At 41.3% G+C, this 18,795-nt stretch overlaps 1 protein-coding gene across 1 annotated transcript in view; it reads left to right on the plus strand.

Moving 5' to 3' along the window:
* Positions 1-18,795, plus strand: part of LOC127577696 (SH3 and multiple ankyrin repeat domains protein 2-like) — a 705,938-nt gene that overhangs the window by 299,186 nt on the left and 387,957 nt on the right. Inside the window, exon 13 of the mRNA XM_052029143.1 lies at positions 13,226-13,301. Within this exon, the coding sequence (XP_051885103.1) occupies positions 13,226-13,301 (76 nt within the window). The remainder of the gene's footprint in view (positions 1-13,225; positions 13,302-18,795) is intronic.

The raw sequence follows: 18,795 nt of genomic DNA on the forward strand, positions 1-18,795 counted from the left end.
TTCTGTTTTTCTCTCCACAGATGCTGTCTGACTTACTGTCTCCAGCATTCACTGTTTTAGTTTCAGATTTCAAAGCATCTGCAGTATTTTGATTGCTTTTGATTGTGAAGTGTTTTTGGACATCCTGTGAATGCAAAAAGTGCTACATAAAAGCAAATTTCTTCTTTCTGTATTACAAATATCACTGGCTTCTTTCCAAAAAGATTTAAAATGTTGCAACTCAAGAAACATTTCTGTCTGTGATTTGATAATTTCCCCTTAAACATTAAGGATTTCTCTTTTCCTCTGGAAAAAAAAGTTTAAACTCAATGGTAGGCCTAATTTTGGCAGACTTTTTCTAACCACTCATACTTCCTTGACACTGATATACAAAGGCACTAGGTATAATATACCATGGGTGCATGGGATACCAGTCCTCACATGAAGAGTTGAAAAGCGAACAAAGCTGCAGATGCTGGAAATCTGAAACAAAAACAGAAAATGTTGGAAGCACTCAGCAGGTCAGGCAGCATCCATGGAGAGAGAAACAGAACTAACCTTTCAGGTTGAGCATTTTCTGGCTCAGTCTTAATCTCACTTATGAGATGCACAGTGCAGTATAGGATGTACACTTTGTTTTACTTTGTATTATTTATTGAGCCGGTGACCCTCTTAACTACGAAAGTGCCAGAGGTTTTTGAAAACCAGTGGAATATAATTGTTAATGTGATGATGATTGTGAAGGAAGGTACGTTTCATCCACAGGTGAGAATAAATATAACAATAACTACATCCCACAGTAGAATCAGAAATCAGATAGCAGGTCCATGAACATCTGTCCTTTGCCCCACCCGAACTGAAAACTGCTCACACTTTCATTGCTTCAGATATTTGGGAATGTAAGAAGGAATAAAATGCTTACATTTATGAGGCACCTATCACTAAAATACAAAGAGAAATGGAAGGCTTGCATTTACATGGAGCCTCACACATCCCTTCAGCCAACAAAGTACTTCTGAAATGTACTCATTGTAAGGTAGGTAACATGGAAACGATTACTTGCTCAACAAGCTTCTGCAACCAGTTGTGCTGATGTGCTAGTACCACTGAGTGTTAAGACCACTATATCATGGAGAACACTCCTCTTTTCTCATGGGACCCTTTGCATTCACCTGAGAGGGGGATGTGGAAAATCCTCATGGGATTACCTTGACATAATGCTCGGAAGCAGATTCATGAAGATGTTACCAGGCTGGAGAATTCTAGTTATGAGGAGAGGCTGTCTGGGCTGTGGCTGTTTACTTTGGAGTGGAAGGGGTTGACAGATTATTCATGTTTTGGGTGCAGGCAAGGCCAGCTTTCGTTGTCCATTCTTCCGGGCCCTGAGGAAATGGTGTTGAAGCAATCACTTCAAACCACTGCAGTCCTGTTGATGGCATTTCTCCCAAAATGCTGCTGTGGAAGGAGTTACAGGATTAAGATCCAGTGATGAAGGACCGGGAATATATTTACAAGTCAGGATTGTGTGTGACTTGGAGGAGAACCTGCAGATGTTTGCGTACCCAGGCGCCTGGGTACCTTGTCCTTCTTGGTGGTAGTGATGCTGATGGAACAACCCAGGCAAGAATATGCAGTGCATTTAGCAGCCCTGGTGGACCATTAATGGAGAGGATGGATGTCTGGGGCACTGGATGAGGTGCCAGTCAAGCAGTCGGTTTTGTTCTGGATTGTGCCAACCTTCTTAAGTGTTGTTGGAGATGCACTCGTTCCATAAGACCATAAGACATAGAGCAGAATTAGGACATTCGGCCCACCGAGTCTGCTCCGCCATTCGATCATGGCTGATTTATTTTTCCCTCTCAACCCCATTCTTCTGCCTTCTCCCCCCTAACTTTTGATGCCCTTACTGATCAAGAACCTATCAACCTCAGCTTTACCCAATGAGTTGGCCACCACAGCTGATTGCAGCAATTAATTCCACAGATTCACCACCCTCTGGCTAAAGAAATTCCTCCTCTTGTCAGTTCTAAAGGGGCGTCCTTCTATTCTGAGGCTGTGCCCTCTGGTCCTAGACCCTACCACTGCTGGAAACATCGTCTCCACGTCCACTCTATCCAGGCCTTTCAATTCATTCCCATCACACTCCTGACTCACACCTTGTAGAGAGCTGTCATGAGGTGAACCACAAACAACAGGATACTCAGCCTCTGACCTGCTCTTGTATTTATGTTGCTCAGTCCATTGAATTTCTTGTCAAAGGTGACCTCCCAGATATTGATGGTGGGGAAATGCCTTTCATATTTTTAAGTACCTGAGAACAAAAGACCATAAAGCAGTGAAGAGGCTATAGCCATGCCACAGTTCGAGCTTGCTTAGCCATTCAGAAGATCTTCTGCCTCAGTTTCTCTCTCCCACCTTATCCGCATTTCCTTTAATACCCAAAAAGTCTAAAAGTCTATCCATCTTAGTCTAACTATACTTATTGACTGCTTCACTTCACCCTCTGGGGCACCGAATCACTACAACTCTCAGCTTTACAATGTTGAAATTTCTCCTACTCCAGGCCAAATTGGATGACCTTTTATCCCGAGACTGTGCCCCAGAGTTCAGAACTCTCTATCCTGAGATATCACCTCAGCATCAACTATCAAAATCAAAGTCGAGTTTATTGTCTTATGCACAAGTACATGTATGCACAGGTGCAATGAAAAACTTACTTGCAGCAGCATCACGGGCACATAGCATCGGATACACAACATTCACAAGAAAAACATAAATTAAACATATATTATACACAATTTTTACAAGAAAGAACATTATTAGAACAAAAAAAATCATTTTAGTGCAAAGTGGTCATAGTATTGCTAGACGGAGGTAGTATTTAGGTTTGAGCCAGTTGGTTTAAGAACTGATTGGTTGAAGGGAAGAAGCTGTTAAAATAAAAAATTTTATTTACAGTGTGGTAACAGGCCCTTTCAGCCCAACTAGTCTGCGCTGCCCATTTTAAACCCAATTAACCTACCTGTACGTCTTTGCTATGTGAGAGGAAACTGGAGCACCCGGAGGAAACCTACGCAGACACAGGAGAACGTACAAACTCCTTACAGACAGCAGCCGGAATTGAACCCCGATTGCTGGCGCTGAAATAATGTTGCGCTAACCGTGCCGCTGTTCTTGAACCTGGTGATGTGGGACTTCAGGCTTCTGTACCTCCTGCCCGATGGTAGCTGCGAGAAGATGGCATGGCCCGGTTGCTGGGGATCTTTGATGATGGATATTGCCTTCTTGAGACAGCGCCTCCTGTAGGTACTACCGATGGTGGGGAGGGATGTGCCTGTGATGCATTAGGCTGAGTCCACTACTCTCTGCAGCTTCTTACGTTACTGAGCATTCGAATTTCCGTACCAGACTATGATGCAACCAGTTAGGATATTTCCAACCCTACCAATCCTTCTATGAATTCCACATTACCCTTGCCTATTATTTCTCCTATATTTTTATCACAAGTGCTTTTATTTCCCTGACTATTACTAAATTGCTTATTGGCAGTTTTTAATCAGTTTATTTCACTCAGAAATTTCTTTCACTCGCTGTTGTCCACAGAGGCTCTCTGCTGTTATCTCCTGCTACTTGCTGCTGACTGAGGGGGAAACAAGTGTGAGTAAATATAGAAAGTGATGGAAATACACTGCGGTCAATAAGCCTTTGGAAAATGGCAGAGATGAATTAATCTTTGAGGAGTAGAGGCATTGTCACAGCAGGCCTTTCCTACACACTCAGGCCTGCTGTGTATTACCAGCATGTTCTGTTTCCACTTCAACCTTCACACAGGGTAGAATTACATTTCTGTCTCAGTTAGTTCAGCTATAGGATAATATAGGGCCTGTGGGTAGCTGAACACTGAAGCGTGAAGTCAGCAGGCTTTTCCTCTGTTTCTGGAGGACTCGTTGGCAGAAGGTATGTCCCAGTGCTTCTGACAGCGAAAACTCTGTTGGAACTATGGGTTGAATAGAAGGCTTTCACCCTCCCTGTGCATTTTGGGATAGCTCCGCCTCCATTACAGTTTCTCGCTTTGTCTCATGGGAGGACATGATGCCACGAGATTTCAGCATGTGCTTTCAGGGATAGTGAGAGAAAGTAATTCAGTCTGGATCATAGCCCATATTAGGTTGCAGAAATAAACAGCCATGTTCCAAACATGGACAAAAAGAGCTGGATTCCAGAAATGAGTTGAGAATGACTGCTCTTGACAGCAAGCTGTATTTGACCAAATGTGCCAGTTAATTGTGAACCGGCTGGGTTCAGCCTTTAAGGCAGAAGTGGTTCAGGTAACAAAGGGGGAAAGGTAAGATCACAAAAGTCAGAGCCTCTTGCACTGTGAAGTGATAGAGAGTAGGATGAAGCAGAAACAGGAGGCATAAGGCATATAGCAGTGGTCTGTTGATATTATGTGAGAACAAACCTGAATTAGAAGTTTAAGAAAGGAAATGGGAAAGGAAAAGGATTATATGAGCACACATGAACCTAAGAAATAGGAGCGTGAAAGTCTATACAGTCTCTTGAATGCTTTGCCATTCAATAAGATCATGGCTAGACTGATGGCTGCCCTCTTTATAAAATCATTCTCTTACTCAGGCAGTCCCTTGGATTGAGGGCACACTCCATCTTTATTTTGTCAAGACCTGAAAATAATTTTATGTTTTAATGAGATCACCTATTATTCTTATAAATTCTAGAGATTATATGCCAGTCTGTTCCATCTATCCTCATACTACAAGTGCACTGTCCCAGGAATCAGTCTGGTGAACCTTCATTGCATTCCCTCTTATGGCTTTAGGGAGACCAAACCCTGTACACAATATTTCAGATGCCTTCTCACCAGGGCCCTATGGAATTCAAGCAAGACATCTCTGCAATCTTCTTGCAACAAAGACCAATGTGTTATTTGTCTTCTTAATTGCTTGCTGAACCTGCAAATTAAAGTGAAGTAATTTGTATGCACCTAGATCCCTTTGTACACCAATAGCATAACTGCATAATTCCAGTGACTTGGGATCGATCCTGATCTCTGCTACTGTCTCCGTGAAGTTTGCCAGTTCGTCCTGTGACTGTTTTGGTTTCCCCCGGGGGTTCTGGTTTCCTCCGACATCCAAAAGATGTGGTGGTAGAATAATTAGCTACAGCAAATTGGAGTTGTAGAGTCATACAGCTCAGAAACAGACCCTTCGGCCCACCAAAGACCTCCAGACATCTTGAATTACATAGAATGTCCACCACAGGAAGGTAAATATGCAGCCAGGCAGGATTTTGCCAATATTTCATGGTCCACATGACTCTCCTCCCTTCCTCCTTTATTGAACCCCATCTGTATCTCCTTCTCAACCTTTCTTCCTCATACATAAATCCAGCTTCCCTCTAAATGCATTTATGCATTCCACATTCCATTCGTTCACTAGGTAAAGAAGTTTCCCCTTATTCTTGTTTGGGTTTATTCATGATTATAATTTTTTATGGGCCTTAGTTTTGCCTTGTTCAACCATTTTCTCTACACCTACTCTTCTAAACAGGATGGGACACAAGGTGTTGCATTATTTTGGCACACTTAAACCGGTATTGTGAATGGGACATATCTAGTTCAAATGTTTCATTATCTAAACATCAGGCCCTCACCTGTGAGTCTGTACATCAGAATCAGAATCAGGTTTATTATCACTGACATATGTCGTGAAATTTGTTGTTTTGCCGCAGCAGTATAGTGCAAGACATAACAATTACTATAAGTTACAAAAGATAAATAAATAGTTCAAAGGAGGAATAACGAGCTGGTGTTCATGGCTTCATGAACCATTTAGAAATCTGATGGCGGAGGGGAAGAAGCTGTTCCTAAAACCACAAGTTGGTGAATGGAAGTCCAGCATGAAACCATACACCAGCTACTCAGGATTCCCGACAACACAACAAAGGATGTACTCCACAGTCAGAGCACGTGTCAATATTTGGACTGAGTCAAGTTTGCCCACTTTGGAAAATAATAGAACCTGGAGCTTCATATTTTGTGTGGCTATCTTGATGCAATGTCTTTGTGATTCAAACTTAAAATCCTCTCGCTCTTTCTTCACACACTGGTGGCAAAACCAGAATGCTTCTTATATCACAAGGATCACCATCTTCCCTTGAAGTCCCTTCCTTATTACTTGGTATGAGAACACAGGTTGTATGGCTACTGCCCCATGCCCCTCCCAGCTGAATATTGCCATGGTCTACAAACTATTTCCCAATCATGTACAAAGAATGGAGTTTTGTTATTCTCTATATCTTTAAGGCCACTTTGTATCTCATCAGGTATATACTTGGCAGATTCAGCAGCTGAAGAAACATTAATTTTGGCTTCCATCTTATCCTTGGTAACTCTGCTTAAATACCTTCACCACATACTTGTTGGTGAGGAGGTTTAGATTTAATTCTTGAATCATATCTCTACCAGTTCTGCTCAGTCTTGACAAGATCCAGATCTTGTTTTCTTCTTAACACATCTCTAATTTCTTAAATAAATAATGTAAGTAATACATGCATGTGGAAAACAAACCGATAATGTCTAATTGTGATTGCAGACACAAAATATTTTTCAGTGCTTCTCTTTAAACTTGTACCATTCTGATGGACAATTAGTGTAAAGTATTCCCTCTTTTTTGGCCTTTAAATGTGCCTGTCTAAAACCTATGTACTTATTTACTCCCATTATGATTTGTTTCAATTATGCTTTTATGTTTTAACTCTAATCAATTGTTTCAATATCAGCTTTTCTGTGGACTATTTGTCAATGATTGTTCAGTCCTGTCTCTCTCTCTCCTGAACCACATTAACCATTTCATGATACACTTGTGTCATGGCCCATGTGACTCTCCTCCCTCCCTCCTTCATCCATCCTCATCAGCGTTGCCTGAGACTTGTTCTTCAGTTCAACTTCACCGTGCCTTTCTGCATGCTGGCTGCCTCACTTGCAACCAATCACAGCAGTGCCTGGTAGCATGTGACAGTTTCATCCTTTGTAAGCTATCCTTTGGCTTCCAGTTGATCGAAAGCATTTGGCTTGTCTCTCCATGTCTCAGGTAGTTGAGACCAAATGCAGACTAGGTGACCGCTTCGCAGAACACCTGCGCTCTGTCCGAAACCGCGATCTACATCTCCCCGTTGCCAGTCACTTCAACTCCCCCTCCCGCACTATCACTGATATGTCAGTCCTCGGCCTCCTCCACTGCCAGGAGAATTCCAAGCGCAAACTGGAGGAACAGCACCTCGTTTTCTGTCTTGGAACCTCGCAGCCTAATGGCATGAATATTGAATTCTCCTACTTTAGGTAATCCCCACCCACCCCCCTTCCCCCAAAACCAACCCCCCCCACCATGCTTCTTCCCTTTCCTAGCCTCTTTTTCCTAGCCTTTTGTTTCTATCTCTCTCCTGACCTTTGACCCATCCCCCAGTGGATCTGCTCTCCTCTCCCCCGCACCTGCCTATCACTATCTCTTACCTGCATCTACCTATCACCACCCTGTGCCCACCCCACCTCCCCTCCTTTGTCCACCTATCATTGCTCTGCTTTTCCCTCCTATATATTGGGCTTCCCTTTTTCCTATCTTCAGTCCTGAGGAAGGGTCCTGACCCGAAACGTTGACTGCCTGCTTTTCTCCACAGATGCTGCCTGGCCTGCTGAGTTCCCCCAGCATCATCATGGTTTTCATCTTTGTTCCAAAATGTGGTTCTCTTGAAATATTCATTTATAAGATTATTAACTTCTTCAACGGAAACTATACCGTCCCTGGCTTAAATCTAATATCAGACTGATATTTAACCCAATTTGAACACAAATTTAATCCAATTTAAACGCAATTTTGGGAAAACTCCCATTTGATGGTATAATTTCTCTGTTCGTGATTAAGAATATACAATTGGAATTACCATTTCTTCTTTATCCAAAGCACTTGATAAACTTTACTATCCAATACAGTACTTTCATATTGCCTTTAAAATATTATTTACTGGAATGGTCTTCTTGAATCAAATCCCAGAAAAGTTAAAAAAATCCTGAAAATTTGTGGCCTTGTCCATTTCTTAACATAACCCTGTTACTTCAGTGACGGGTTTTGTAACAGTTCAGTTTTATTTCCCGAATTGAAACTTTATTCTTTGATATACAACAGCACCCAAAAACCCTCTTCCCTTTATTGTCAGTTGAAATTGAGATTACAAATCAGAATGCATTAAGTCCAAGTCTTCTGGCAGGCAAAACCAAAATTGTCACTGTGCTGCATCTGAAGATTGCAGACAAGTTCTGAAATCCTTCAAACTGCTCAAACTTTTGCTGCACATCCTGTGATTCAAAAACCTTCGAAACATGTTTTAAAGAAGAGAACAAAGTCCAATGTGGCTCTCCTAAGAACCTTGGGTTTAATTTGTCATCTGGAAAAATATACATTTACAATTCAACTACTTGAGCAAAAGAGCATCAGTAGAAAGGGTTAACTTCACGGCAGGATTATCCATTTTGGCAGCAGTTCAACCTATAGATTGTGAGTGTGATAACAATTCATTCTTGAAGGTGTTGGTAATATGGCAATTCCTTCACTTTTATTTCATTTTCTTTTCAGTTGCTTGATGAAATCTAAAGGCACTGGACACATAAATAGCAACATGTTGAAATTTAATAGGTCTTTTTACACGCATGTACTCCTTGTCTCTTTGTATTTACCTTTTAAAAGTCCTAAACTAAATCAATGATAATTAATATCAGCCTTGATCTAAGGAAGCAAAATATTGCCATTAAGGAAGACAATGTTTGAAATTATTTTCAGAATTGTTCTCAAGCTGGTTCTCAAAATGCAATTAAAAGTTCATAATTGCCAATTTATAATATCTGGGAACTTGATATCTCTAATTTGAGACTTCAACATAACTCACAATAATGAACAGGATTACACATGACCATTACGGACTTTAGTTCCTTATTCCTTCCAGCATTAATTTCAATCTGTATCTTTACCTGATAAAACTAGACAAGAAAGAAAGATGAATACAGAGAGGGTAAAAGCACATGCATGTGACCTAACCTGGTAACTCATATCACGTTGCTTTTCTTTCTTCCAGCACTTTTAGGTTTTTTTCAGGTAACTAAAACAAAATGAAATATAAGTGAAGGAAATTAATTGTCCTAAACCAAAACTTTCAAAATTCTTATTTAAGGAGGATTTAAAAAAAAGAGTGGAGTTGCACAAAAGTTGTGGACTCCTTTGAAAGAGTTTACATGTCTTTTAAAGATATTGTCATTCAAATATTGTTTGACATAACTCTGGAAAGGAGGAGAATTATTTTCTAATCTTGTTCATTTTTAGTCTGTTACATTGATGTAAAATTCCTTTGTATCAAGTTTATGGATCCTCTCAAAACTTCTTGGAGGAGTTAATCCAAAACGCTAGATTTCAAACTTGCAGAAATTAAATGAAACCCCATTGTAACACGTTTAAATTATTATTAAATGCTACTCATTTTGATTTAAAACATTTCTGTTGATTTAAAAACCACAATGAGATAAGAGCGGTAACAGGTGGCAATTTTCCGCAGCTCAAGCAGCACCTGAGCAGAGGGAGACAGAATTAATGCCTCAGGGCAATGACCTTTCATCAGAACTTGGCAAATCTAGAAACCAAAGATGGTTTAAGTTGCAGAGAAGGGGCAGGATGTGTGTGGCAAGAACATAGGTCGCACCTGTTATGGAGTGAAGCCAAAGTGAGACAGGTGCTGTTGGCCCTGGCTGAGAGAGGTTGGTGAAGACTTGTTAATGTCACCTAATCTGTCTGGTGAAAGTATAAACAGAAGAAATGAATCAGGCAAGGGAGAGTTAAAAATATCTATCCAATCCCAGCAATTCCACCCTCCCCCCAACACCCCCCACCCCCCACCCTCATTCTTGTCAAACTTTCGCCAAGATTCCTTCCAAAGTTGAGTGTGCAAACTTTGAAAAAAAACATAGAAACATTGATCCTATGTGATGGGTTAAAAGCTCAAAAGGTTACCACTTTTTAAGGAACATTTCAGCCATAAGCCTATGAAACAGGCACATCATTTAATCAGTTAAAAACCTAAAACGTGACACAGGGATTTCAAGAAAAGTAAAGTGGAAATGGACAGATGCAACAATAAGGACAAGACTACAAAGAGATGGTGCCTTTCAGCTCAGAACAGAATTGTGACTGATTCTGAACAGGAGCAGCAGACATTTTTTAAAGATGTACTTTTACACAAACATTCTGACCTCCTTTCACAGAAACTGACTCCATTTAGTAATACACTATTCAGGTTACATCTTCTTTGCATCGGTAGTTTCAGTCCCTCACAAGTCCATATGATCAAACCATTCCCCAGGGAGGAATTGGGCAGTTAGAGTTCCAAGTCAATGGTTCAAGGGTATGTCCCGTAATCTGTTCCTTACCCCTGTTTCTTCCTGTGTTTACTCATACGTATCCCTGAGGGATTAACCAACACCTATGGGCTCTGTCCAGGTTTCTGGTGAGTTTTATTCAGCCAGTTCTGTGAATGGATGCAAGCACTCTGTTATAATACTCTTAAAACCCAAACCCAAAAAGATATTTGCTCCTCATTTTGTGTTATATGAATTTATCCAATGATCTAAACGGCATATATTGGTATTGGCTTATTATTGTCACTTGTACCGAGGTACAGTGAAAAACTTGTCTTGCATACCGGTCGTACAGGTCAATTCATTACACAGTGCAGTTACATTGAGTTAGTACAGAGTGCATTGAGGTAGTACAGGTAAAAACAATAACAGTACAGAGTAAAGTGTCACAGCTACAGAGAAAGTGCAGTGCAATAAGGCGCAAGGTCACAACAAGGTAGATCGTGAGGTCATAGTCCATCTATTGTGTAAGGGAACTGTTCAATAGTCTTATCACAGTGGGGTAGAAGCTGTCCTTAAGTCTGGTGGTACATGCCCTCAGGCTCCTGTATCTTCTACTTGATGGAAGAGGAGAGAAGAGAGAATGACTCGGGTGGTTGGGGTCTTTGATTATGCTGGCTGCTTCACCGAGACACTGCACTTTCTGCTTTAGTTTTCCATCTCTCATACTCCCTGTGACTTTCCTGGCACTTTTAATATCTGCCAGCAGCTCACTCCAGGAATACTGAACAGTACCTTTACCCTTTCCTTTTATTTTCGCTCTTGTACATTTCTCTTCTAATTCCTACATTGCTTGGGTAAATACTGTATCCTTTTTCTCAGCCCAGTCCTCCAACATTGTGTGCCTGTCTGCTGATACAGTCCCAACACCCACTGCCTGCTTCTGTTTCTCGTTCAGACCATTTGAAAGTCCTTTGGGTGGGACTCTCTGCCTCACCGGCTGTCAAAGCCGTTCTATTAGTGCAGCCAGCTGCATTTAATGAGCTGGTCTCCACATGGCTCTGGGCCATGCACTTTGGCGCTGGGAATCAAATAATACGGCAGATGCCGGAAGCTGAAACAAAAACAGAAATGTAGAAGAACTCAGCAAGTCAAGCAGCATCTGTGGAACGAGAAACCAGTTAATGTTTTGGATCAATGACCCTATCTTTAGACTGGCAGGGGGGAGGGGGTGTGCGGTGGTGGGGGTAGAGTAGAGGGCTTACAGTTTTCAAAGAAGATCCTTCATTGTGAAATCCAAAATGTTAACTCTGTTTCTTTTCCCACAGATGCAGCCTAGCCTGCTGAGCATTTTCTGTTTTTATTATACTTGAACTTCACTAAAGTTGTAAACTCTGCCCACATCACTCCAGAAGACGAGAAAGCACAGTCTTCCAAGATCTTTGTGTTCCTTCAGCCCTCCAACCCCATGAGTTCTCTGTGAATTTCTGGTCACCTACACACCCCAAGTTCTCCCACTCCCCTGTTTGGAAGCCATACTCTCAACTGTTCACTTCTCGAATCTCTGGAATCTCTCTGCTACTTTTATGCTTCTGATGACCTGCTCTAATATCATCTGAGCTGGCTTGAATCCAAGTTTAATGGATGATACCCTGTGAAGGACCCTAGGAAGTTTTACTACATTAAAGGTTCTGTATCATTACAGTTCTTGTTGGTCTTAATAGGGTTTGATTTAGCATTTTCTTTCACCAGGCTACTGAAGAGTTGAATGATATTTATATTTCACAGGTGCTACTTACGAGCTAAGCAGATCTGTAGCATGGTGGATATGTAGCTTGTGGTGAATAACTCAGTGATCTCTCAGAACCATGTGCCAGTTGCTTCAGAGTCAGTACGTGGTGCAAAAATACGGTGAGACTTTGTTTAGAAGTTCTAAACAACTTGAGCTGAATGGCTGCCACCCAATCCCAGTGTTCAGTCCCACTGACTTCAGCATGTGTCAGGAGCTGTGAACAATGAGAAGTTGGTAAACTGACACCTGTTGACATTAATGGACAAAGGTGAACTTCTAACACAGCAGAATCATGAAATCACAGAGTGATGTAGTACAGAACAAGAAAGAGGAACAGGAATAGATTATATGGTCTCTCAAACCTGACTGGCATTCAGGAAGATCATGGCTAACCTCGAATCCTCCTCCTCAACCAACCTTATGCCAATATTCTCTGATTGCTGATATCATGGGAGCCCAAAAATGAACTATGGAGTAATACAGCACAGAAACAGGCCCTTCGGCCCAACTCATCCATGCCAACCACATTGCTCATCTGAGATAGTCCCATTTGCCCATATTTGGCCCATATCCCTCTAAACCTTTCCTATCCATGTACCTGTCTAAGTGTCTTTAAATTCCATCCCAGCAATGGTATATTCAATGACTGAGCATCCACAATCCTTGGGGCACATAATTCCAACCTTCTGTGTAAAAACCTTTGTTCATCATCTCTGTACTATGTGGTGAACCTCATATCCTCAGATCATGCCCCTCAGTCCCAGCTCTCCAGCAAGAAGAGACAACCTTTCAGTTCATCAGTCCCTGTCAGAACCTTTTATGTTGCAATGAGATCATTCTTCCAACTTCCAGGGAATGTAAACGAGTTCTATTCACAAAAAAAACATTCAGTCCAATGTGTCTGTGTTTGCTCTTTGAAACGTGACAAAAATTGGGTGATTGAGAAATTGATAACCTGCCTTCTGAACTGAACGCATCACTGCCTTTGCTTTACAAATGAAACATTCATTTAGTTAACCTTGTCTTTCCTTCCCTTCCTACAGAAACACGGACAGACAGAGCAAAGAAATTATTCAGGCATTATACAGTTGGATCTTACGATAGTTTTGATGCTGCCAGGTAGGAATGACGCATTATTTCTTGACATTTTGTGAATGGTCTGAATAATAAAGGTCACTTTCTCCACATGGTTCAGAGACGGAAGTCAGAGGAGACTCAAAGAACTGGTCACAAGTGGTGTTGAAATTGTCAAACGACTCAGAATAGTATGTTTCATCCCATTTTGACAATAAATCTTCGGAGTTTGACCAAATTAACTTCCTCATCACAGCTTGGAACCTTTGGCAACAACGTCAGCCAGTGTGACACATTTGTATGAATGACCCCTGGTCACTCTTTTAAGGACAATAATAAAGGGGTGAAGAAGGGCCAAGTCTTTATTGCAACCAGTCAGTATGATATTAACAAAGTACTGTACACCTATTTGTTGGTTGCATTGACTTCAGTGTGAAAGATGCCTTCTGATGTTGCAGATTTAGTAAACTTCACCAAAGACAAACTTCCACTGCAAATAAACTGGACAACTGTGTTGTTGCTGCAGAAGTCTAGGAATCATTGCAGAAATATTGATGCAAGTTTTTATAGCATTCTTTTGTTCCATTATTTCAAGGCAGATGTTAATCTATTTGGTTTAATCGGGTTTTATCTCTGTTCAGATAACTAGTAGCACTAACATTAATTTCTAGCCCTCAACAAATAGCAGCAATGTATCCCTCTACTAGATTAAGGAATGTATTATTTTCTGTTAAAAGCTAATTCTGCAACAAACAGTGAGTAGTAGTACAATGAGGGATGAGTTCTTTTTACATGGTAGACCTGGGCAACTTGTCCAAGATTGCAGTATAGGTTCACAGGTCTTCCTCTTACTTTTAAGTTGCCAGTCTTGTGACTGTCAGTTGGAAATATCCAGGTACATACCTGGACAAGAGCATTCTCACCAAGTTCTCAACACTCTCATGGACAATCACTTTTGTTCTTCAGTTTTGGCAGCCTGCACTTGTAATCGGTGTGTTAATTAACTCCACTGAATTACCATGGAATTGATTCCTGAGATGAACAGTTGTCCTGAAGGATTGGTGTGTGCTCATTGGCATTCAGAAGAATGAGTAGAGAAATATATGGTTTTTAGAGGGACTGACAGTCTCAATGCTGGGATACTGGAGAGTCTAGAACAAGTGGCATAGTTTCAAGATGAGGCATCAGCTATTCAGGACCAAAATGAGGAGAAACGACTTTATGTATTGTTTACCTTCAAAATGCTCTCCAACAGAGGGCTGACAGAACCCATGAGTATATTCAAGTCAAGTCTTTTTCCCAGGGTCGAAATATTTAATACCAGAAAGAATGCATTTAAGGTGAGAGGGGGTAATATCAAAGGAGATGTGCAGGGCAAGTTTTTTACAGAGAGAGTGGTGGGTGCCTAGAATGCACTGCCATGGATGATAGTGGAGACAAATACGATAGAGGCGTTTAAGAGGATCTCTGATAGGCACATGAATGTGCAGAGAATGGACATGAATGTGTAGGCAGAAGGAATTAGTTTAGTTAGGCGTTTAATTACTACTTTAATTAGATCAGCACAATATCATAGGCTGAAGGGCCTGTCCCTGTGCTGTACTGTTCTATGTTTTATAGTCTAAAATCAATCAATTTTTGAACAGGAAGGAGGTGACATGGGGATCATTCAGGAAAGGGTTCTTCACGCACAGGATCAGGCTCGATCTCAGTAAATGGCGGAGAAGTCACAAGGGATGACATCTCCTTATGTTGAAGTGCCTTGTCCAACTTAAAGAAACTGGGAGGTAATAGGTGGAAGTGACAAAGGGCTGCAGATGATGGATTCTGATAGGAGAGGAAGGTAAAGCACGGATTAAAGGGAGGGAGATGGGGAGGGGAACCGGTGGGAGGAGTGTGTGGGTGATGGGCAGATTTAGTCCAGTTGAAAGGTCTCGACCCAAAACGTCGACTGTCCATTTCCCTCCATCGATGCTACCTGCCCCACTGAGTTCCTCCAGCGCTTTGTGTGTTGCTCCAGATTCCAGCATCTGCAGTCCCTTGAAGGGTGGCAGATTTCAAACCCTGACGGATATGGTCAAATCTGAAGGTTTTTGTTTTGTGATATTGCAATTGTTACATCACTGTTGCTGGCTTTTTATCCAAGAATTATCTCAATAACAGCCCCCACCCCACCCCTTCTGCTGTTATAGTGGGCCTGGATGTACTTGCCCCCTCAGATTTACACCCACCATTGTTGACACCTTCAGAGAAGCTGCCAACCTCACTAAAAACATGTGATATTTTTGTAATATTGTTTGAACTAATGTTAATGTTGCTAATTAATTTACTTTGGTTGAGAGTAATTTTAAATTATTTCATTATTTTTAAAAAATCCACATTATCTTGATGTCTTTCAACTGCTTCCAAATGTCTTGGATCATCAGAGACATTCAGAACCCCTGGAAAAGGCCTTCGACCGTGAGCAGTCACCTGAGGCCTTGTGCCACATGAAGCTTGTGGGTCGTGGAAACAGCTTCAGTTTTATTAGTATTGGAATACTTGTCAGGCTCACTTACAAACAATGTACGAACTCTGCACTTTTTTGAAAGAAAAAAATCAGGCCGAGAAATCAGTCAAGTGATTGTCAAACAGAAAATAAATGTGTTTAAAAATTCCAGTTGTGAAAAGTACTTTTGCTGGTGGGAACTCAGCAAAGAGAGCAAGAATTGAACCCTTGAACTGCCTGCTTTGCATACAACAACTTATTATTCCCAGTATTCAAAGCAAAATCCTGCATTTATATAGTACGTTTCATGTCATCAGATTGTGCCGGAGCACTTTACAACCAGTGATGTTTCTTGTACAGTCATTGTTGTAGTTTTGAAAATGCAACACATAATCTGTGCACAGAAAGATCCCATAAAATGATAATGAGCAAATTATCAGCTTCAGTGCAGTTGGCTGTGGGATAAGTATTGGCCAGGAGGCTGGGGATAACTCCATTTTCCTCCTCCAAGCAATACCATGAGATCTATCATATCATATGAGACAATGGCTGGTGGCTCATTTTAACACCTCATCTGAAACACAGCACATTGGACCATAGAGCACTCCCTCAGTACTGCACCGAAGTGTCGGTTTAGATATTGTGGGAGTACAGCTTCTTTGCTAGGAGGCCAGAGCAGGTGAGTCAAGGTCATCACCCGATGTGAAACACTCACCCCAAGAATACGTAGCAACAAACAATCTGCTGGAGGAACTCAGCAGGTCAGGCAGCATCTGTGGGGGAAAGGAACTGACAACGTTTCGGGTTGAAGCCCTGTACAGATGTTGCTCGACTGAGTTCCTCCAGCAGATTGTTTGTTGCTCCAGGTTCCAGCATCTGCAGTCTCTTGTGTCTCCAAGAATACGTGTTAACTTCATTGGGTGTTGCAAAACTCTGGAAGAAAGGCCAGTAGATGGATCTCCTTCCATTCTTTGTTTCTGATCCAATTCTAAGTCCACCCAATTAAATGAGAACCAGGCACAGTCAATGCAATGCTGGTGAGAACCATATCTGGATTATTATGTCCAGATCTGATCTCCATATGTACCTATGATAAAGAAGGTACAATGATGATGCATAAGATTGATGCCAGGTATGACAGCTTTATCTTATGAGGAGATTGCATCTATATTCTCTCAAGTTTACAAGGACAAGAAGTGATCTTACTGATGCATACAAAATTGTTACCTTGACTGGGTAGATGCTTCCCCTAGCTTGTGTGTCTGGAACGAGGGTCACAGTCTCAAAATAAGGGGTCAGCCAACGTGGAGATCAAGGGAAGTAGGGTTAGTACAGGAAAGTGATGCTGAGGTGAAAGATTAGACATAATCATATTGAATATTGAATATTGAATCATAATCATATTGACTGAACAGAAAATATAATGGGCTGAATAGTCTACTTCTGCTTCTGTTTCTTAGATACTTATGTTTAAGATCATCATTGGATAAAAAGGATTTTTAATGAGATTTTTTTTTCATCTACCCAACCAATGATTTATAAAAATAGCAGAGGACTGCAGTGGTGGACATCTGATTTCTCTGTGTCCCACTGGAATGCCAAGTTTTTCCAGAATTCTCTGTTTATATTCATTCTCCATATATAGGACATCACGGAGAAGGCCAGAATTAAATGCCTATCTTTAGTAGCTCCTTGAGTAGCCGGTGGCCATGTGTTGAACTCTGAAATATGGCTCTGCAGAAGAAACAAATCTCAGGAGCAGGATACAGTCTGCAAGTGCGACAGTGTTGTACCTTTAGTGCACACAGCCAGTGACAATCTTCCGAAGAGAGTCAAGCTTCCTGCAGCCTGTCCCACATGTACATACATTATCTGATTTATTTCTCTACATTACACAGCGACTACATCTTAAGAGGGTCATAATAGAAATGTGAGTTCTGTCTTCTCACAGATGTATTGAAGATGTATTTGATGATGTAGAGAAGAAGCTCAGCACATTCAACTTTTGCAATGAACTGAAGCAAGAAAATAATACAGCTGTTTAATCTGACTGGGTTGCTTCTTTCCCCAGGTGATAGGATGTGGCAGACTGTATCATTGTGGCCATAAAGGACAGTAATTCCTGTTCCTCCCTTGGTCCACTATTTGCTCCCTCTCAACTATACGCTCTCACTCCCTGCCATTCCTTTTACATCTATATGTATTGGATTGGCCCTCAGATATATTAATGGGAGAAAATGGCTAACATGTGGGGACATAATTTTAAGGTGATTGGAGGAAGGTATAAGGGAGATGTCAGGGTAAGTTTTTTACACAGAGAGTGGTGGGTGTGTGGAACGCACTGCCTGCAGAGGTTGTGGGGCCAGATACGTTAGGGACGTTTAAGAGATTCTTAGATAGCCACATGAATGATAGAAAAATAGGGGGCTATGTGGAAGGGTTAGATAGATCTTAGAGCAGGATAAAATGTCGGCACAACATTGTGGGCTGAAGGGCCTGTACTGTGCTGTAGTGTTCTATGTTCTAAAAGCAAGATTCCCTAAGGGTCTGTCATGCTGTAGTTCACTATTAAGCTGTTATTTCAGATTGACAATAAAAGAAATGTATGATAAATATACCAGCAATAACATTCATTTATACCATATCTTTACTGTAGCAGTACATTACAAGGTATTTCCAGAGAAAGTTATGAATTAGATTATGACACAGAGCAACAGAAGAAGACACTAGTAGGGGTGATCTACTTGGGCAAAGAGATCAGTTGTGATGAATGGAATAGAGTTAAAGTTCAAAGAGATTTAAGGAGGGAATTGCAGAACTTAGGGTCCAGGCTGTTGAAGGTATGTCCACCAGTGGCAGAGCAAATAAAATTAGGGGTCTGTCGGAGAGCAAGCGTCTCTGACTAGAGCCTGATGTGACCCGTCTGTATGTGTCAAGTTTGGTTTGGTCTGTGTCTATATTTTTATAGAACATTTGGGTTTAAGTTCAATCAGGCTGTGCCACAAAGGCCCAGCTCAATACTTTATTCAGGTCAGTTTTGCCCCATGTGTC

This window comes from Pristis pectinata, chromosome 14, assembly GCF_009764475.1.
Source record: "Pristis pectinata isolate sPriPec2 chromosome 14, sPriPec2.1.pri, whole genome shotgun sequence".
Taxonomy (NCBI): Eukaryota; Metazoa; Chordata; class Chondrichthyes; order Rhinopristiformes; family Pristidae; genus Pristis; species Pristis pectinata.